General features: G+C 51.1%; 1 protein-coding gene across 2 annotated transcripts in view; it reads right to left on the bottom strand.

Annotated features, from left to right (window-relative positions):
* The window catches only part of LOC115931016 (ATP-binding cassette sub-family C member 6-like), a 61,967-nt gene that overhangs the window by 13,836 nt on the left and 26,881 nt on the right, over window positions 1-21,250 (bottom strand). For both annotated transcript variants that reach the window (XM_055365715.1, XM_063699589.1), the window contains exons 11-21: window positions 20,644-20,736; window positions 18,014-18,217; window positions 16,688-16,831; window positions 14,994-15,081; window positions 12,837-12,912; window positions 10,690-10,816; window positions 10,298-10,474; window positions 6,692-6,859; window positions 5,728-5,902; window positions 4,189-4,264; window positions 1,571-1,691 (exon numbers count right to left, since the gene is read on the bottom strand). In XM_055365715.1, coding sequence (XP_055221690.1) covers window positions 1,571-1,691; window positions 4,189-4,264; window positions 5,728-5,902; window positions 6,692-6,859; window positions 10,298-10,474; window positions 10,690-10,816; window positions 12,837-12,912; window positions 14,994-15,081; window positions 16,688-16,831; window positions 18,014-18,217; window positions 20,644-20,736 — 1,449 coding nt within the window. The remainder of the gene's footprint in view (window positions 1-1,570; window positions 1,692-4,188; window positions 4,265-5,727; window positions 5,903-6,691; window positions 6,860-10,297; window positions 10,475-10,689; window positions 10,817-12,836; window positions 12,913-14,993; window positions 15,082-16,687; window positions 16,832-18,013; window positions 18,218-20,643; window positions 20,737-21,250) is intronic.

The raw sequence follows: 21,250 nt of genomic DNA, 5'->3' as shown, positions 1-21,250 counted from the left end.
GAATGAGTGGATGAATGGATGGAAAGATCAATGAATGGATGAACAGCTGAACAGACAGATGCATAGGTGAGGGAATGGTTGGATGTATTGTTAGGTGGGATAGATGGATGGGTAAGTGAATGGGATGGATAAATGAGTAGGTGGGTGAGTGGATGGGTTGGACAGATAAATGAGTGGGTGGGATAGATGGATAAATGAGTGGGTGGGATGGATAAATGAGTTGGTGGGAGGGATGGATAAATGAGTAGGTGGGATGGATAAATGAGTTGGTGGGATGGATGGATAAATGAGTGGGTGGGATGGATAAATGGGTGGGTGGGATGGATAAATGAGGGGGTGGGATGGATAAATGAGGGGGTGGGATGGATAAATGGGTGGGTGGGATGGATGGATAAGTGGATGGGTGGGATGGATAAATGGGTGGGATGGATGGATAAATGAGTGGGTGGGATGGATAAATGGGTGGGTGGGATGGATAAATGAGGGGGTGGGATGGATAAATGAGGGGGTGGGATGGATAAATGGGTGGGTGGGATGGATGGATAAGTGGATGGGTGGGATGGATAAATGGGTGGGATGGATGGATAAATGGGTGGGTGGGATGGATAAATGGGTGGGTGGGATGGATAAATGGGTGGGTGGGATGGATAAATGAGGGGGTGGGATGGATAAATGAGGGGGTGGGATGGATAAATGAGGGGGTGGGATGGATGGATAAATGGGTGGGTGGGATGGATAAATGGGTGGGTGGGATGGATGGATAAGTGGATGGGTGGGATGGATAAATCAGTGGGTAGGTGAATGGATGGGATGGATAAATGGGTGAGTGGGATGGATAGGTGGGTGGGTGGATGAGCATCTAGGTGGATGATGGGATGGGTAAGTAGGTGGGTGGAGATACATAGCAGTATAGAAGATGAGAAACAGTGTAAGCTTCAGACTCAGACTGGCCTAGATTTGAGTCCCAGATTTGAGTCCCAGGTTGTGTCCCAGGCTAGCTATGAAAACACAAACAAGTCTCTTAACTCTTTAAGACTTCAGTTTCTTGACTGGGCACAGTGGCTCACACCTGTAACCCCAGCACTTTGGGAGGCAGAGGCCAGAGGATCACTTGAGCCCAGGAGTTCGAGACCAACCTGGGCAACATGGCAAAACCCATCTCTACTGAAAATACAAACATTAGCTGGGCATGGTGGCACACGCCTGTAGTCCCAGCTACTTGAGAGACTGAGGTAGGAGGATTGCTTGAGCCCAGGAGGTCGAGGCTGCAGCGAGCTATGATTACATCACTGCGGTCCAGCCTGGGTGAGTGAGCGAGCCACTTTCTCAAAATCAAAATAAAATAAATTTTAAAAGAATTCAGTTTCTTTATGTCTGAAATAGAGCTATCATATCTATTTTTTAGGGTGGCTGTGAGGATTAAGAAAATGAACGTCTAGAATGCTACTGGCACATAGTAGGTGCTCAAGAAAGGTGAGTATCACTGCCAAGTGCTACATTTGGTGGGAGGACTTGGGCCCCTGGAGGTGGCAGCAGTGGGTGGGGAGGGGTGGGTGAAGCTGGTGGTTACCCTGCCGTATTGGATGCTGTCCTTTCCTGCTGGCCATCCTGCCCTGTCAGGGTCATCTAGAGGAACCTCTGTCTGGGCTTCTGAAGTGGTACGGTCCTTCTCAGGGACTGACTTGATGGACCTGTCATTTAGAGGAAATGAAGACAAAGTCAGTGTCTCTCCCAATGGTGGGGTGTATGTGCCTAACCCTCAGGCCCACTGACAGCCACTGAGCTCTGGGTACACTCTGTACTCATTCATTCATTCATTTATCTAACAGAATACTGACCAGATATCACACTTCCCTTCTTCCCATATGGTACCCAGCTAAATGCCATCTATTACCCCAGGGTCAAGCAAGCCCATTCTTCTGATGCCAATTCACAGGATGAACTTAACTTGCCCACCATTGGAACTCTGTTCTCAGAATTTTCTTTCTTTTTTTTTTTTTTGAGATGGGGTCTTGCTACATTGCCCAGGTTGGTCTCAAACTCCTGAGCTCAAGCAATCCACCTGCCTCAGCCTCCCAAAGTGCTGGGATTACAGGCATGAGCCACCACGCCCAGCCTGTTCTCAGAATTTTTATTTTGGCTTAAGCTTTTGTGCAATTGTTTTGCTCCTACTGTATACCATCAGATTTGTCAGTCCAACTGGCAGAATATAAATTATGCACAATTCAGATGCTAAAGACTCTTTGAATGTTTTATCTGTGGATGAGTGGGCTGACTTAACCTCTGTGCCTCAGTTTCCTCAGCTGTAAAAATAGGAATATTATCGATCTATCCATCCATCCATTTATCCATTCATCTACATACCCGTATATCTACATATACATGTCTACCTACCTTCTATTAAATTAAGGTTAGCCCAAAGCTGCCTCCTTACATATTTTAAGTTTGGCCTAAAGGTTTTCCCCGTACATAGTGAACTGTAACCTAATTGGACTCAAACAGACTGCAACCTACTCCTGTGTCAATCACTGAGTTTCAGCCAATCAAAGGCAACCAACTGTTCAAACCATGTTCCAATAAAGCAAATGCTGAGCTGTAACCAATCTGGCTGTTTCTGTACCTCACTTCTGTTTTCTGTCCTTCACCTTCCTTTTTCTGTCTATTAATCTTTGACCCCGTGGCTGTACCAGAGCCTCTCTGGACGTATTCTGGTTCAGGGACTGCCCGATGTGCATATCATTATTTGCTTAGTTAACCTCTGTTAGCCAGGTGCAGTGGCTCACGCGTGTAATCCCAGCACTTTGGGAGGCTGAGGCAGGTGGAACACCTGAGGTCAGGAGTTTGAGACCATCCTGGACAACATGGCAAAACCCTGTCTCTACTAAAAATACAAAAATTAGCGGGGCCTGGTCACATGTGCCTGTAGTCCCAGCTACTCAAGAGACTGAGGCATGAGAATCGCTTGAACCTGGGAGACGGGGATTGCAGTGAGCCGAGATTGTGCCATTGCACTCCAGCCTGGGCGACAGAGCAAGATTCTGTCTCAAAAAAACCCCCCCACAAAAACAAAAAACCTCAGACACATTAAATTTGCTAGAGGTTAATTTGGCACAATCTCGGCTCACTGCAACCTCCACCTCCGAGGTTCAAGCGATTCTCGTGCCTCAGCCTCTCGAGTAGCTGGGACTACAGGCACATGCCACCACGCCAGCTTTTTTTTTTTAATTTACTTTATTTTTAGTAGAGACGGGTTCACCATGTTGGCCAGGCTGGTCTCGAACTCCGGACCACTAGTGATCCACCCGCTTCAGCTTCCCAAAGTGCTGGGATTACAGGTGTGAGCCACCGTGCCCAGCCTTAATATGTCTACTGGTTTTCTTTTAACATGACTACCTATCCATCTGATCTTACTTCAGATTCTTGTGCGCTGTGAAGGTGGTGGGATTTCTCAGTGTGTGTGTGATTGAGAAGTGCCCTCAGGGTGGCTAGCTGGGATGGGGGTCAGCCCCAATGGTCCCCGGGGACTGAGGCCCCTCAAGATCGCTGCCGCCCACCACCCCTGTATAGCAGGCACTTAAGCTCAGGCCATCGGGTATCAGTGGCCTGTTGTTCTGCTTCCCAAGACCCCTCTCATTAAGAGGGGAGAGTATCAGGCAGCAGGTCCTTCTGCTGCAGACAGCTCCACAGTGAGCCCAGCTGTGTCCTGGCTGGAGGGAGCTGAGAAAGGAGGGGACCGGAGGCCTCCTCCTGGCCCCTTGCCCATATGTTCTGGCCAGCGTCAAGTGATGCTGTGCATACAGACCGAAGCCCTGTGCGTAGCCAGCCTGTCAAAGCATAAGTGGCCGGGCCTGGCATGGTGGTTTACAGCTATGGGGAGGAACCAGTCCTGCCCTATTGCAGCATTCAGACAACTCCAGCAAGCTGGCCTCGGCCCACTTGAAGACATCCATCAATTGGAAGGCATATTGTTCATTCCATGAACTGGCCTTATGGGGGCCTAATCATCTTGGCTAACTGGACCAATTTTGGTAAATTATCCCTCAGCAGGGCACCATGGGGGGACTTCAGCAGGTTCTCTATCCATAATGGTTTTGGTTGCCCGCCTAACTGCCTGAGATGCGGGTGGTCCCTTCAGCTACTTCAGCTTCAGCCTGTGCCCTTCTGAGTGTGGCGCCATGGTGGACTCACCTCTCGCGTCTAAGCTCGGGCCTCCTGCCTGCAGAGGTGCCTCTGGGGTCCTTGGTGCTGGTCCCAGGTTCTGTTTCTGCAAGGTCAAGAGTCCTGTCACACAACACGGCCCAGACACCCACTTTGACACCCACTGACTATGTGGCCTTAACCACTCTGACCATCCATTTCCCCTGATCTGGCTCCTGCCACCTCTCCAGCAACCTCTCTCAACACCCCACTCTGAGTTCTTCCAGGAACATCCTTCAGGCATTCACTCACTCATTCATTTCTTCAATCAGTGATAACTGAGCACCTACTATGAACTTGAGGTTGGAAAAACAGCATTTAACACTGTACAAAGTCAAGTTACCTCTGTTTCCCCCAACAGCCTTGCTCAAGCAGTTCCTTGTGTCTAGAATGCTCTTTTCTGGCTAACTCTCACCTACCCTCAGGTACCATCTCCCCTAGGAAGGACACCTCCCCACCACTATCCCCCAGGTGTGGCCAGTAACTGAAAGCAGACCTGTAGTAGTTTAACCACAGACCTGTAAGTAACAAATAACTGCTACTGTAAGCTGCTAAGATTTGGGGGGCTATTTGTTACACAGCATCATCACAGCAAAAGCTGACCAATACAAACAGGCAAGTTCTATCTTCAAGCTTCAGGACTGTGACATTGTGAATCAACACTTAAGGTTTTAACCAGGGTGGGCCAGTGCTAAGCAGATGTTCTCAGAAGAAGCAAAGCCTGAGATTGAGGGAGACCTGGATGTGAATCCTTGCTTTGTCATGAAAGGATAGTATAGAGTGTAGCGATTAAAAAACACATTCTCTGGAATCAAGTTGCTTGGGTTCAAATTCCAGTGCTGCCACTTACAAGCCATGTAACCTGGGACTAGTTCCTTAACTTCTGGGCCTCAGTTTCCTCATCTGTGAAATGGAAATGATTCTAGTACCAGCCTCACAGGGGCATTATGTTGATTAAATGAGCTAACCTCTGTGATGTGCTGTTAGTTGCTACTTTTCAGTCATTGTGGGTGAGCTTGGCTTGGCAACTTTACTTCCAGAACCTTGCCATGTATCCAGCACACTGTTTTTTTGGATTATTAGAAACCCTAGCTAGCATGGTGTAGCTTTCTAGGCATCAAAGTCCTTCTTGGGCTGTCTCCATAGCAACTGTAAGCATAGACTCTGGAGCTGGACATACTCAAGTTCTAATCTTGTGACCTTGGGCAAGTGATTTAACTCTCTTTGCCTCAGTTTGCTCATCTGTAAAATGACAGCAATAACTTCGCATGCCTCTGGGGGTACTGTGAGAATCAAATGAAATAGTGTATTTTTTACAGAAGCACTTAGCACAGCCCCTGGCTCATAGATGGTGTTATTGGCTATTCTTGGAGAAAGGTGACCTATTAAGAGAGCTGTCTGCTTCCAGGCCTAGGCCTGCAGACAGGGTGTGACCAGAGCACTCCATTCATGCCAGTAGGACCGTTTGAGCCTTTTCCCCCAAGGGTGGCAGGAGCCAGGCATGGAGAATCAGCAAAGCCCACCTAGTACCTCCTTCTCCTATATCTCCTGGCTGTCTGGCTTGATCCAGAAGACACATGAGGGCCCCCTTCCTCTGCAGAAGCTCCTGGTAGGAACCCATCTCTGCGATGGCCCCATTTGCCAGCACTATGATCCAATCAGCCTGGGGCAGGATGTGGAGTGCGTGCATCACGAGAATCCGTGTCTGGGCAGGGAAGGGGTAGAAGTTACACACATGTGGCCGGGTGCAGTGGCTCATGCCTGTAATCCCAACACTTTGGGAAGCCAAAGCATGTGGATCACTTGAGGCCAGAAGTTCGAGACCAACCTGGCTGACACAGCTAAGCCCTGTCTCTACTAAAAATACAAAAAATTAGCCGGGCGTGGTGGCGGGCACCTGTAGTCCCAGCTACTCGGGAGGCTGAGGCAGGAGAATGGCGTGAACCCGGGAGCCAGAGCTTCCAGTGAGCAGAGATCGCACCACTGCCCTCCAGACTGAAAGACAGAGCGAGACTCCGTCTCAAAAAAAAAGAAAAAAGAAAAAAGTTACACACATGTGCTTGGCCAGCCTCCTGAGCTGGGGGTTGGGGTGGGGGTATTGTCCCTGGACTCAGAGTGGGGACAGCTCCCCTTCTTGTGCTCCTGCCGCCTTTCTTGTAAACAGCATATCCAAATAGAGAAACAGAGGGGACTCCCTTAGCCTGTGTCTCAAAACAAGAAGACAAGGAGTACATCTGACCCTGGCCAATCATCCAAGGCAAAGCTGTAGTAGTTAAATCACAGATCCATAAGGAAGAAACACCTGCTGTTGTAAGCTGCTGGGACCTGGGGGTTGTTTGTTACATAGCATTGTCACAGCAAAAGCTGACCAATACAAAGAGGAAAATTGGACTCAAGTGGAAGGGGGAGGTGAGATAAACTTGGGTTAGGACTGGATGCTAAGCGCTTCCTCTGCCTTTGCCCTGTACTGTCTGACACATGTTCCCAAACTTACTGTTCCCTGGAGTAGCCCACCAGGCCCAATGACCTGGTTGAAGACATGTTGGCCAACGTGGGCATCCAGGGCCACCAGGGGGTCATCCAGCAGGTACACAGCTGCCTTTCTGTATACAGCCCGGGCCAGGCTCAGCCGCTGCTTCTGGCCTCCGGAGAGATTCATGCCCTGTGGCCACAAAAGGAACAGTGGCCTGAGTCAGCATCTACAGGGTGAAACTGGGGTGCCCAGGCTGCGGCAGGTCAGGGCACACCTGCCCATCAGGGTGAGGTACAGCGCAACATGCCTATTCCCTGGGGACAGGCCCAGCTTCCAAGGCACTCGCTCTCAAGCCAACAATGCCTCCATCCTTACCCGACCTCACTTCTCCACTTCCCAGGCACACTTCCTGGAGGAGTTACCTACACTTCCCAATCCACTCTGTCTCCTCCTGCTCACTCTCTGTATCCCTTTGAGTCCAACTCCTGTTTCCCTTTCTCCATTGAGACCACCATCCATTTCCCTGTTCCCTCATCCAGTGGCAGCTTTTCAGTCCTACTTTTTTATTTTAAATTTTAATTGTTTTCTTTTAGTTTTTATTGATATGTAATAGGTGTAACTATTTGAGGGGCACAAGTGGTATTTGGATACCTATAGGGCAGTGGTCCCCAGCCTTTTTGGCACCAGGGACCAGTTTTGTAGAAGACAATTTTTCCATGGACCTGGGGGCAGGGGGATGGTCCGGGGGATGGTTTCAGGATGATTCAAGCACATTACGTTTATTGTGCACTTTTATTATTATTACTGTTGTTGTCGTTGTTATTATTGAGATGGAGTTTTGCTCTTGTCACCCAGGCTGGAGTGCAATGGCATGATCTTGACTCACTGCAACCTCTGCCTCCTGGGTTCAAGCAATTCTCCTGCCTCAGCCTCCTGAGTAGCTGGAATTACAGGCACCCAGTACCACGCCTGGCTAGTTTCTGTATTTTTAGTAGAGATGGGGTTTCACCATGTTGGCCAGGCTGGTCTCGAACTCCTGCCCTCAGGTGATCCACCCACCTTGGCCTCCCAAAGTGCTGGGATTACAGGCGTGAGCCACTGCGCCCAACCTACTTGTATTATTATTACATTGTAATATATAATGACTCACCATCATGCAGTATCAGTGGGAGCCCTGAGCTTGTTTTCCTGAAACTAGATAGTCCCTTCTGGGGATGATGGGAAGCAGTGACAGATCATCAGGCATTAGATTCTCATAAGATCCCTCACATGTGCAGTTTACAGTAGAGTTTGTGCTCCTATGAGAATCTAATGCTGCCACTGATCTGACAGGAGGTGGAGCTCAGGCAGTGATGGGAACAATAAGGAATGGCTGTAAATACAGATGAAACCTCACTCGCCTGCCCTCTGCCCACCTCCTGCTGTGCTGCCTGCCCAGTTCCTAACAGGCCACAGACTGGTGCTGATCCATGGCCCGGGGGTTGGGGACCCCTGCTGTAGACAATATGTAATGATCAAATCAGGGTAACTGAGATAGTCATCACCTCAAATATTTATCTTTTGTATTGGGAACACAACAATCCTTCTCTTCTAGCTATCTTGAAACATACAAGTAAATGATCATTAACTATAATTTCCCTTGTGCGCTATTGATTACTTTAACTTATTCCTTCTATCTAGGCTTTCTTGTCTTTCATTCATTCTTTTAGAACTTATTTTTATTTATTTTTGAGATGGAGTTCCACTCTGTCACCCAGGCTGGAGTGCAATGGCTTGATCTCGGCTCACTGCAACCTCTGCCTACTGGGTTCAAGCGATTCTCCTGCCTCAGCCTCCCAAGTAGCTGGGATTACAGGTACGCCACCATTCCTGGCTAATTTTTGTATTTTTAGTAGAGATGGGGCTTCACCATGTTGGCCAGGCTGGTCTCAAACTCCTGACCTCAAGCAACCCTCCCGCCTTGGCTTCCCAAAGTGCTGGGATTACAGGCATGAGCCACCGTACCCAGCCATTCATTCATTCTTACATTCAGTCATTCCACTAATAACTACTGCCTCGTTATCATAAACCGGGCATGGTTCTAGGCTCTGGGGAAACAGCAATGAGCAAAACAAAGTTGCTGCTCTTAGTGGATCCATCATTCTCATGAAGGGGACAGAGACAGGCAATCCATAAACAAGTAACGCAGACAGCACATCAGGTGGAAAGTGCTATGAAGAATAAATACTAAAGCGGGGGAGCCAGGTGCGGTGGCTCACGCCTGTAATCCCAGCACTTTGGGAGGCGAAGCTGGGTGGATCACTTGAGGTTAGCAGTTCGAGACCAGCCTGGCCAACATGGTGAAACCCCATCTCTACTAAAAGTACGAAAAAAAATTAGCCAGTTGTGGTGGCACATGGCTGTAATTCTAGCTACTCATGAGGCTGAAGTGGGAGGATTGCTTGAACTACTCATGAGGTTGAGGTGGGAGGAATGCTTGAACTCAGGAGGTGGAGGTTACAGTGAGCCAAGATTGTGCCACTGCACTCCAGCCTGGGCAACAGAGCGAGACTCCGTCTCAGGAAAAAAAAAAAAAAAAAAAAAAAAGAGAAAAAGCAGGTGCAGGTGTAGGGTGCACTAACATTAGCAGGGTGGCTGTGGTGGTAGATAAGGTGGTCAGGAAAGGCCTCTCTGTGAAGGTAATAGAAGTGAGGGGTGAGCCCTGGGAACTCCTGGGGAGAGCTTTCCAGCAGAGGGAACAGCAGTGCAAAGGCCCTGGGGCCAGAGTGTGCTGTGGGGGATCAGGGAATATCACAGAGACTAAGGTGGCTGCAGTAAAGCTGAGAGATGATGATGGGAGATGGGGCTAATGGATACCAGAGCCAGGTCACAGGGACCTTGCCAGGGATTGTCATGACTTGGGCTTTGTCTCTTAGGTAAATGGGGAGATCACCTGAGGTCCGGAGTTTGAGACCAGCCTGGCCAACATGGTGAAACCCTGTCTCTACTAAAAATATAAAAATTAGCGAGGTGTGGTGGCATGAGCCTGTAATTCCAGCTACTCAGGAGGCTGAGGTGTGAGAGTTCCTTGAACGTGGGAGGCGGAGGTTGCAGTGAGCCGAGATTGCATCACTGCATGCCAGCCTGTGCAACAGAGCAAGACTCTGTCTCCAAAACAAAACAAAAAACAAAACCACAAATGGTGGGCTGGATTTGGCTTGGGGTCACAGTTTGCCAACCCCTGCCCAATCCATAGCTCCAGATGCATATATCCTGTTTCTTGGACATCTCTGTCCAGACCCCTTGGTGAGGCCCAGAGAGGGGAAGCAATTACACCAACATTACTCAGCAAGGCAGGGCATAATAAGACAGGAGTCTAGGTCTTCTTACTCTCAGTTGTCAGAGAGCTCCTCACTGCCAATCCCTGCCACAACTCCCTGCCTCTCTCTGTGTCTATTTCTGCTTATCAATTAATGATTACGTATTGAGCACCTAGCATGTGCTTGACGCTGAGCTGAGCCCTTTTTCTCCGCTACTTCCCTAACCATTCCTCCCATTTCTCCATCATACTGCCCATGATGAGTCGGGGACCCAAATGACTCCCAACTGCAATGTCTCCCTGTCCCAAAAAGACCCCCAAACTCTCACCTGCTCCCCAATTGAAGTGTGGACTCCCTCAGGGAAGCTGTCCACATCTGGCTGCAGGGCACAGGCTTCTAGAATTCTCTCCAGCCAGGGTGGGTCCAGCTCCTGCCTGAAGCACACATTCTCTACCACAGAGGTGTTCTGCACCCAGGCCTCCTGGGGCACGTAGGCCACAGCACCCTAAAACACAACTTACTTTGGTCACAGGAGGATGATGGGGACAGAGGTGGGATAGGTTTTGAGGAGCAGTGGGAGCTGGGCTCTCAGTGGTGGGTGAGAGGTGGAGAGGATGAGTGAAAGTGAACTTGGCTGGGATGGGGAGGGTGGGAAGGCAGCGAGGAAGTGGGACTTTCAGGATGGGGACATCCTAGCAGACAGGCTGGGGGTGGCCTCACCTCGATACTCACGAACCCCTCCACCTTTGACAGCTCCCCATGGAGGGCGGACAGCAGGGAGGACTTCCCTGCCCCCACTGGACCGACAACAGCCAGCAGACAGCCCTGGGGCACCGTGAGGTTTATTCTGGACAAGCAAGAGGGGAGACATGACCTTGGTTAGGGTTCAGCCCGCCTCTGTGAGGAAGGATGAGCCCCAGACGGAGCTGAGCTTTCCTGCTCTGGGAGTCTCCAAGAGGACCTGTGGGGCTGTTCTTTTTCCCAGTCCTTGACTAGCTATTTGAGGAACCATCCTGTGCACATCTGTGCATGTTCACACGCACACACACACACAAAGCATGCACACATGCATGCACATTTGCACACATACGAGCATGCTAGCGTGCAAAGCAACACAATGTGGGCACGCATCCACACACACACAAGTTCATGCACATACGCAATCAATCCATGCTCACACGCATACATGTGTGCACACGTGCACACCACGCACACACACACAGAGTTGACTCTAGCCTGAGGGTTTCACCAGCCTGGCCTCCTGCCTTGGCTCTTGCGATAAATAGGCTCTTTCCTCCCTCCCTCCCCCTACTCTTGGTCCCGCCCCACTCCTGTCCGTGTCCCGCAGCCCATCCTCCACCCGGTGACCAGAGGGATCTGTTAAAACCCAAGTCAGATCATGACACTTCCCAGCTAAACCCGCCAGCACTCCCATTTCACTCAGGGTCAGAGCTAAAGTCCTGACGATCAGGAATGACATCTCCCGCCTCCTTCCGCTCTGTGCCTCAGCTGCTCGGCCCTGGCCTTGCTGACCTCCTTGCTGTTTCTTGAACACGATAGGCCAGTGGTTCTCACCTGGGGGTGACTGCATCCCCCAGGAGTCATTTGGCAAGATCTAGAGATATTTTTAGATGTCACAACCAGTAGGGGGTGCTGCTGGCATCTAGTGGGTAGAGATTGGGGGTCTGCTAAACATCCCACAATGCACACGACAGCCCCCAACAAAGAAGTTTCAGCCCAAAATATCAACCGTGCTGAGGTTGAGAAACCCAGGTCCAGGAACTTTCCTGCCCCAGGACCTTTGCTGATGCCATTCCCACCGCCTAGAAGGTTCTTCTCTCAGGCCGGGCACGGTGGCTCATGCCTGTAATCCTAGTCCTTTGGGAACTGAGGCAGGTGGATCACTTGAGGTCAGGAGTTGGAGACCAGCCTGACGAACATGGTAAAACCCATCTCTACTAAAAATACAAAAATTAGTTGGGTGTGGTAGCATGCACCTGTAATCCCAGCTACTCGGGAGGCTGAGGCAGAAGAATTGCTTGAATCCGGAAGGTGGAGGTTGCAGTGAGCCAAGATCATGCCACTGCACTCCAGCCTGCGTGACAGAGCAAGACTCCGTTTCAAAAAAAAAAAAAAAGACAGCTCTTCTCCCAGACACTCCTTCCTTATGATCTCGGCTTGAATGCAAAGCCTTCCCTCGCTAGACATGCCATCGTACTCTGTTCCCTTGCTCTGGTTTTCTGTTTGGGCCTCACCTCTATCAGCATGTCACCCCAAGAGAGCAGGGCCCTTGTCTGTTTCCTTCGCCCTATCCCCAATACCTAGAACAGAGCGTGGCCCATACCTAGTGCTCTATCGATGAAGTGAGTGAATGACAACCAATACAAATACTACCTGGGGCATATTCCTTCTCTTCTTAGGGAGTTTCAGGGCTGGCTGAGATTTTTGGCCACAAAGACCAAGCGATAGAGTTGGAGACTATAGGTGATCATGACCTCGGACTGATACAGGAGGCACAGAAGTGAGCACAGCTGATAGGGCTGAACCTCGGGGCTCCTCTCGGCCAGCCCTCCCTTGGCATCGTCTTGGCCGGCCTGGGAGCACAGGGGTGTCTCCCCCTAATGGGGGAGGCTCAGATGCCCTGGTCCCCATCTGCAGGAGATACTGGTCTATGCTGTGCAGGTCCCCACCTTCAGGAGGTAGAGATGTATCCTGAGAACCTCCCCGGCAGAGCCCCAGCCCAGCCTAACCCACCCTCCAGTCCCAGGCTGGAAACCTACACCACCTCTCAGGTGGGAGGCAGCAGGAGCCCCACGCATCTTCTCCCTAAAAACATGAGGCTGGTTACTACGGGTGTCGTTCTGTACCTGTGGAGGCAGGCAGGGCTTTCCTGGGACCAGGCGAAGGTGGCACTGTGTATGGTGATGCAATCCTTCCCGGCAGCTGCAGGGCACAAGAGGCCATTTACAGGAGACCCCTGACCTGGCCGGCCTCTGCATCGGAGAGGCCCCCAGGCACCATCCCCTGCCCCCCCAGGGGCAGAGGCTGCAGGAAGAAATCTCTCCCACTGAACAAATTGCCCTGCTACTCACTGGCTTGTGTGTGACCCCGCAGGGTTCTTGTTCTGTCCGTGTCCCATGGCTACATAATCCAGGGGGAGGCAAACTGTGGCCCAGAGACCAAATCCTGCCTGCTGCCTTTTCTTATAAATAAAGTTTTATTGGAACACGGCCACATCCATTCATTTCTATATTTCATGCTTTGAGCAGTTGTGACAGAGACTGTGTGGCCCACAGGCCTAAAATATGCACAATCTGGTCATTTATGGAAAAAGTTAGTGAATTTCTGAAATAAATTATCGTCAAATCCCAGCCTTCCCAGAGTGAAGGGGGTGTTATTAATTTCACTGTGGCCAGCACAGTGTCTCATGCCTGTAATCCCAGCACTTTAGGAAGCAGAAGTGGTAGGATCACTTGAGGTCAGGAGTTTGAGACCAGCCTGGCCAACATGGCAAAACCCTGCCTCTACCAAAAAATACAAAAATTAGCCAGGCGTGGTGGTGGGCGCCTGTAATCACAGCTACTCGAGAGGCTAAGGCAGGAGAATTGCTTGAACCCAGGAGGCGGAGGTTGCAGTGAACCAAGATTGCACCACTGCACTCCAGCCTGGATGACAGAGTAAGACTGTGTCTCAAAAATACTATTACTACTACTAATATTATTATTTCACTGTGATAACAAGTGTAATTAGATTAGTGGTTCTTGATCCTTAAGACGTAGTTAGAATCGCCTGAAAGATTTTCTGAAAATCAAAGCTCTCATGGCTTAGCCCAGATCAATTAAATTCATCCTCACAATTAGCTGCTATAATGATTAACATGCCCATTTTGGAGATGGGAACACGGAAGCTCAGAGAGATGATCTACTTGTCAGGATCACCCAGCTAGTCAGTGCTGGGGCTGGGATTTGGACCTAGGCAGTTGAATGCCACAGGCTTGGCTTCTTACCACTATGTGGGTGTTTTCCAGGTACACAGTTTGCCCAGGTTCTTCAGTACAACAAGGGGGAGGGTGTCTTGGCCCGTGGCGTAAAAGAAGGATGGGGTGGAGGAGGAAGCCCAGGTAACTTGAGCTTGGTAAGTCTCATCGTGCAATGGTGCTTGAAATGTTGCTATTTTCCAGCTTGATCAAAATGCTGTCATGCTTATTACCTGGGACTTTCTGCATGAGGACAAGGACCTGGTCTGTTAGAGCAGGAGTCCTCAACCCCCAGGCCATAGACTGGTACCAGTCTGCAGCCTCTTAGGAACTGGGCCATACAGCAGGAGGTGAGCCCAGGGCAGGTGAGCAGAGTGTCATCTGTGTTTACAGCCACTCCCCATCACTCCCATCACCGCCTGAGCTCCACCTCCTGCCAAATCAGCAGCAGCAATAGATTCTCATAGGAGCATGAACACTTGTGAACTGTGCATGTGAGGAATCTGGGTTGCGTGTTCCTTATAAGAATCTAATGCCTGATGATCTCTGTCTCCCATCACCAGCTTTGGGGCCATCTAGTTGCCGGAAAGCAAGCTCAGGGCTCCCACTGGTTCTACGTTATGGTGAGTTGTATAATTATTTCATTATATAGCACAATGTAATAATAATAAAGGGCACAATAAATGGAATGTGTTTGAATCACCCCAAAACCACACGCCTCGCCCCAGTCCGTGGGAAAACTGTCTTCCACAAAACCAGTCCCTGGTGCCAAAAAGCTTGGGGACCACTGTGTTAGAGTGTTCCCTGTTGTACACCCAGGATGGTACAAAGTGGGCGCTCAGTGAGTGGTTGCTGAATGGCCAGCAGAAAGAAGAGCAGCACGGTGCCAGTTTCCAAGTGACACGCAGATGGCGTGATCTGCACGTGTCATCCATTGCCCGCAGCCTCCATCTCCCCCCAGTGCTGATGCTGGCTTGCCATTATGGGCCGGGGTGGCCCCCACATCCCCCACCCCTCCCACACCCCTCCTGCCAGACTCAGCACTCACCGCTTCCAGAGGAACTTGAGTCTACGGCACCAGGGTCAACTTCTTCCAGGCAGAGGAAGGCGACCAGACGGTCAAAGGACACCCGGGCCTAGGAAAACCGAAGCCGCAGGTCACCCAGCAAGAAGAGCAAAGAACTCGGGTTTTGGGTGTCGGTGTCTCAAGATGTGTGGCAGCAGCTTCCTGTCTACCAAGCTCTGTGCATAGGAGGCGTGAGGACAAAGCTTTCTAGTTCATGGGAAACGATGCAGCCCGAGTGGTGACCTTGATGGTGGTGATCTCCCACCTCTGTGATCCTACAAATCAGTGACACCGAAGCAAGCCAGCTGCCATTCTGCAGACAAGATCTGGGAAGAGGATGGTGGCTTTTCCAATAAGGTTATCAAGCCATTATGTGGAACAATTTCAAATGTTGTCCACCTGGGGGCGCTCTCTCCCAGTTACAAACCCATCTTTGGGGAAGAAAGAGACCAGTCGTTAAAATAGAGATTAGGCCAGGTGCAGCGGCTCATGCCGGTAATCCCAGCACTTTGGGAAGCCAAGTGCAGGAGGATCACTTGAGGCCAGGAGTTGGAGACCTGGGGAACATAGCAAGACTCTTTGTTTCTACAAAAAATTAAAAAAATTAGCCGGATGTGGTGGCCCATGCCTGTAGTCCCAGCTACTCAGGAGGCTGGGAGGTAGAAGCATCACTTGAGTCCAGGAGTTTAAGCATGCAGTGAGCTGAGATCGTGCCACTGCACTCCAGCCTGGGTGACAGAGTGAGACACTGTCTCAATAAATAAATAAATTAAATAAATAAATAAATAAATAAGGCGGCCGGGCGCGGTGGCTCATGCCTGTAATCCTAGCCCTTTGGGAGGCCGAGGCGGGCTTATTACATGAGGTCGGGAGTTCAAGACCAGCCTGGCCTGGCCAACATGGTGAAACCCTGTCTCTACTAAAAACACAATAAATAAATAAATAAGACTGGGTGCAGTGGCTCATGTCTGTAATCAGCACTTTGGGAGGCCAAGGTGGGCAGATCACCTGAGGTCAGCGGTTCAAGACCTGCCTGGCCAACATGGTGAAATCTCATCTCTACTAAAAATACAAAAAAAAAAAAAAATTAGCTGGGCATGGTTGTGCATGCCTGTGGTCCCAGCTACTTGGCAGGCTGGGGCAGGAGAATCACTTGAATCTGCGAGGTAGATCTTGCAGTGAGCCGAGATTGCACCACTGCACTCCAGCCTGGGTGACAGAGTGAGACTGCATCTCAAATAAATAAATAAATAAAAATAAAAAATAAAAAACATGGAGATGGCTCAGGTATGCCGCCGTTTCTTGTTTTCATCATGCTGAAAGGACTAGAGATAGCAAAGGAAGAGAAACAAAATCGCTTTGTATAAAAAAGGAAACTGACATGATTGCTTGTATGTGGAATTGCTGGGCAGATGGACAAGTATGCATGTTCTGAGGGTGTGTGTGGAAAGGTCTGCACATTGCCCTCCACAGGCTGACCCCTTCCACATGTATTTGCTGTACTCTCTGCCCGCCTCTGTTCTTGCCCCTACCCGCCTCTTTTCCAGCTCCACACCATCCCTCTCCCTCCCACTCTGTCTTCCCTCTCCTCTGCAAATGGCAGGGGTAGGGAAGCTGGAGCCAGGTGTAGCCCACGCACTCTCCCAGGATGGCTCCAGCCCTTGCACCCACCTCACCTGGACGAGGGAGTGGATGGAGAAGGGCAGGAAAGCCTGGGCCTTGTTGAGGATGTTGAGAACTGTGAGAGTCACAAAGGCTTTCTCTGCATCCATAGCATTCTCGGCCACCAGAGTGTGGACAGCAAACACCACTAGTGCGACCTGGGGGGTTGGGGGGACACATGGGGCAACAGTGAGACACGCAAGCATGGATAGGGCAGCCTGGGCAAGCTGTGGTGCCTGCACGGTCCATGTGGCCCACCCGCCATGTCCACATGTGCTTCCCTCTGTAGATCTCACTCCCAGTCCTGCTAACACATGTCCTCTCCGCAGTCATAAGCTACATAAGGCTCTCTCTAAAGACACAGCGCATTGCTAATGGTGATGAGTGCGCAGCCCCACGGCTCTAGGCGTCACTAGAACCTAGGGGAGAACCTAATGCCTCTAGGTTCCAGGCATTGGGGGACAGCAGAGTTTTTGATCTTGGTAGCCCTGTTGTTCTAGACGTGGTGGAACTTGTGATTCTAGAGTCCCTTGGAAGACGACTCTAAAGTTGCAGGCAGGAGCAGCACTTGAGGGCTCTAGGTGTTGGTGCCATTTGTGGTGCTTTTTTTTTTTTTGAGATGAAGTCTTGCTCTGTCGCCCAGGCTGGAGTACAGTGGCATGATCTCGGCTCACTGCAACCTCTGCCTCCTGGGTTCAAGTGATTCTCCTGCCTCAGACTCCCAAGTAGCTGGGATTACAGGCACCCACCACTGCAACCAGCTGATTTTTGTATTTTTAGTAGAGACAGGGTTTCGCCATGTTGGCCAGGCTGGTCTTGAACTCCTGACCTCAGGTGATCCACCCACCTCGGCCTCCCAAAGTATTGGGACGACAGGCATGAGCCACCACACCCAGCCTATGTATCAAATTTTTTAAAACTGTGGTTTAGGAAGGTTGTTCTGACAGCAATATGAATTACAGAATGGCAGGACAAGGATCACGTCCAGTGACGGGGTGGCTATGGACATCTGCTGGCCAGGATCAGGGAAGTCACTCTGACCCAGGATTCTACCTCTGCCACCCCCCCTGCATCTGTACCCTCCTCCCCACATTGGTAGAAGCCTGGAACTCTCTCTGAGAGTTCAGCAGACTTTATCAGCCACTGCCACCTTTGCTAGAATAATATGATTAATTAGTTCTTGTAGAAGACAGCAGGGACCCAGATAGAACAGGATCCAGAATGAGTGGGTTTTGATGGACAGGGTGGTAGGATCTGGGGGGCTCCACCTACCTCACCCTGCCCCGACCCCCGCACTCCTTCCCCAGTGCTGCTCAGCATAGAGACTAGAGTGACGTCACCAGAAATGTAGACACTTGGAAGGACACCAGCGACACAGAGAAGAGGAGGCCGGAGGTCCGCAAGGCGCCCAGCTCCTGGCCTCGGATGCCCAGGACTCTGTCCAGAAAGGCTCCCTCCCAGCCATGGAACTTGATTGTCTTCGAGTTCCTGATGATAGAGCTGGTGAGCCGTGCCCGTGAGTCCTTCTGCCTCATTTGCTCCTCCTGGGATCGGAGGGAAAAAGAGAAATGAAGACAGGGACAGTTGAGAATTCTTCCCTGCGCCCTGACAGCCACCCTTCAGCAAATCCCATTCATCTCACCAAACCGCGTCCCAAACCTGTCTGCCTCTCAGCATCTCTGACCCTCACTCCTGGTCCAACCACCATCATCCTGTACCTGGACTTCTGCAGGAGTGCCCCTGGGACAATGTGCCCCATGGAGGAAGCCTCTGATGCCCGGAGAACAGAGGCAGCCTGAGCCCACCTGGGTATGACACCATCAGGAAGGCTACCTGGAGGTGGTTGATGCCTGAGCTACGTCTTTTTTTTTTTTTACCTTTTACATTTTTTGTGGAGTTGGGGTCTCGCTATGTTGCCCAGGTTGGCCTTGAGCTCCTGGGCTCAAGTGATCCTCTGCCCTCAGCCTCCTAAAATGCTGGGATTACAGCCTGAGCTAAATCTTAAATGACCAGGAAGTGCGTGCTGAGCAGGCAGAGGATGGGGGGATGGAGCTGGAGAAGAGGGAGGGGAGGGGCTTGAGATGGGGGTGGGGGGTGGGGGCTGGGGGGTAGGGGGGTGGCGGGGGCAGCTAAAACCCAGGCATAGGGAATAGCATGACTCAGAGGACACTCAGTGTGACCAGAGGAGCGTATGGGCAGGGTCACTTGGCACTTTAAAGTCAGGCAGAGGAATTCAGGGTCTCCTGTGCTTCACCATGGGGCGGGGGGCATCATCAGAGGGGCAGCTGCCTGGAGAAGGTTTTACTTTTTGAGACCGAGTCTTCCTCTGTCGCCCAGGCTGGAGTGCAGTGGTGCGGTCTCGGCTCACTGTAACCTCCGCCTCCTGGGTTCAAGCGATTCTCCTGCCTAAGCCTCCCGAGTAGCTGGGATTACAGGCGCCCGCCACCACGCCCGGCTAAATTTTGTATTTTTTGTGGAGGCAGGGTTATGCCATGTTGGCCAGGCTGGTTTTGAACTCCTGACCTCAGGTGATCTGCCTGCCTCGGCCTCCCAAAGTGCTGGGATTACAGGTGTCAGCCACTGTGCTCGGCCTAGAATGTTTTAGAGGAGTCCACACAGGAGGCTGGAGAAACAGCCCAGGTGACAGACGGACACTGGGACAGCTGGGCCAAGAGAGGAAATAAGTTCCTTCCCTCCATCCCCCATCTCTCCCTCTCTGTTTCCCGCCTTTTCTTTCCTTCCTTCCCTATCTCCTTTCTTCCTCTTTCCTTTGCTTTCTGCCCTCTTTCATTTCCTTCCCTCCCTCCCCCCTTTCTTCCTTCTCTCCCTCATTCCTTCTCTTCCTCCCTCAATTCTTTCCTTCCCTCCTTCCCTCTGTCCTTCCTCCCCTTTCCTATCTTTCCTTCCCTCCCTCCTTTTCTCTCCTTCCCCTCCCTCCTTCCTCTCCTCCTTTCCTTCTTCCCTCCCTCCTTTCTTCCATAGTTCACAAACACTTACTGAGAACCTTCTGCCCGCCAAGCACTAACTAGATGCCAAGTTGGCCACAGTCAGTGGCCTGTGCTGTTGCAAAGCTTCCAGTTAAGGAGAACAAGGCAATCAACCCTGCCGGGTGCTTCCTGTAGGACCCTGTAGGATGTGGGAAGTGCTATGGGGGAAAAAAGCAAAAACAATCCCAGGGCAGGCAAAGGAGAGGCTGCTGCTGGGAGGAGAGGGATGGACATGCCGTTTCCTTGCTGGAGGGTGGTGAGGGAAGCCGCCCTGACTGCAGGGAGGTGACAGAGGGTCTTCGGGAGTGAGGGTGATCCAGGCGGAGGGAACAGCTAAAGCGAAGGCCTGCAGGGATGTGTGAGATCGGGCAGGTTTGAGGATGGGAGATGTGTGGGGAAAGGCAGGGAAGGAGGGGAGACGGGTAGAAGGTGAGGTTGGAAGCAATAAGGCCAGCTCAGGGCGGGCCTGGTGGGCCACTGTGGGGTCTTTAGCTCAGTCTGAGGAAAATGGGGCCGCTGTGGGTCTGAGTAGAGGAGGGGTACAACGTATTTGGTTTGCATAGGTCTCCTCTGGCTGGGAGTGGAGAGAGGCTGAGGGCAGAAGCGGGGAGTGAGCCAGGGGCTTGCTGCTGTGACCTGGGTTAGAGATCATGGGGTTTGGAGAGCCTATGCTGGGAAGTGTGACATTTTGGATGCATTTTGAAGGTGATGCCAAGCAAATCTGCTGACAGATGGGATGTGAGAGAAAAAGGCATTGAACTGACCCAGGGCCTGTGGCCTGAACATTGGAGGGACGGAGCCACTGTCCATTGAGACGGTAGGGGGAGGGGGTGCAGGTCTGAGTGATGGGCAGCTCACAGACGACAAGAACAAAGCCAGACCCGTGGGCTCGCACTCAGCTCTCCCCTCCCCATCTCCCACACCAGGACCTGTGGCTTCCTCCCTACTTCCTGCCTGGTCCGTCCCTTTCCCAAAAGCCAAACCTGATGGTGGTTCCTTTTCTTGGTGATGAAGAAATTCAGAGGGAAGAGGCTCAGGAAGACAGCGATGGCAGTGAGGGCGGAGGGCCCCAGGAGCTGGGCACAGAAGGGGCAGGATGTCAGGAGATCCCGAGGAGCCCAGCTCTCAGAGGCACGCGAACCAGAGCAACTCCATCTTGAATAGGGGCTGGGTAAAATGAGGCTGAGACCTACTGGGCTGCATTCCCAGACGGTTAAGGTATTGTAAGTCACAGGATGAGATAGGACGTCGGCACAAGATACAGGTCACAAAGACCTTCCTGATAAAACAGGTTGCAGTAAAGAAGGCGGCCAAATCCCACCAAAACCAAGATGGCTACGAGAGTGACCTCCCGTCATCCTCACTGCTACACTCCACCAGCGCCATGACAGTTTACAAATGCCATGGCAACATCAGGAAGTTACCCTATATGGTCTAAGAAAGAAAGGCATGAATAATCCACCCCTTGTTTAGCATATCATCAAGAAATAACCATAAAAATGGGCAACCAGCAGCCCTCTGGGTTGCTCTCTCTATGGAGTAGCCATTCTTTTAGATCTTTACTTTACTAAAAAACTTGCTTTTGGCCGG

The sequence above is a fragment of the Gorilla gorilla genome, chromosome 18, assembly GCF_029281585.2.
Source record: "Gorilla gorilla gorilla isolate KB3781 chromosome 18, NHGRI_mGorGor1-v2.1_pri, whole genome shotgun sequence".
Classification (NCBI taxonomy): Eukaryota; Metazoa; Chordata; class Mammalia; order Primates; family Hominidae; genus Gorilla; species Gorilla gorilla.
The sequence above is the reverse complement of the archived record's forward strand: the minus strand, read 5'-3'. Positions and strand labels throughout refer to the sequence as shown.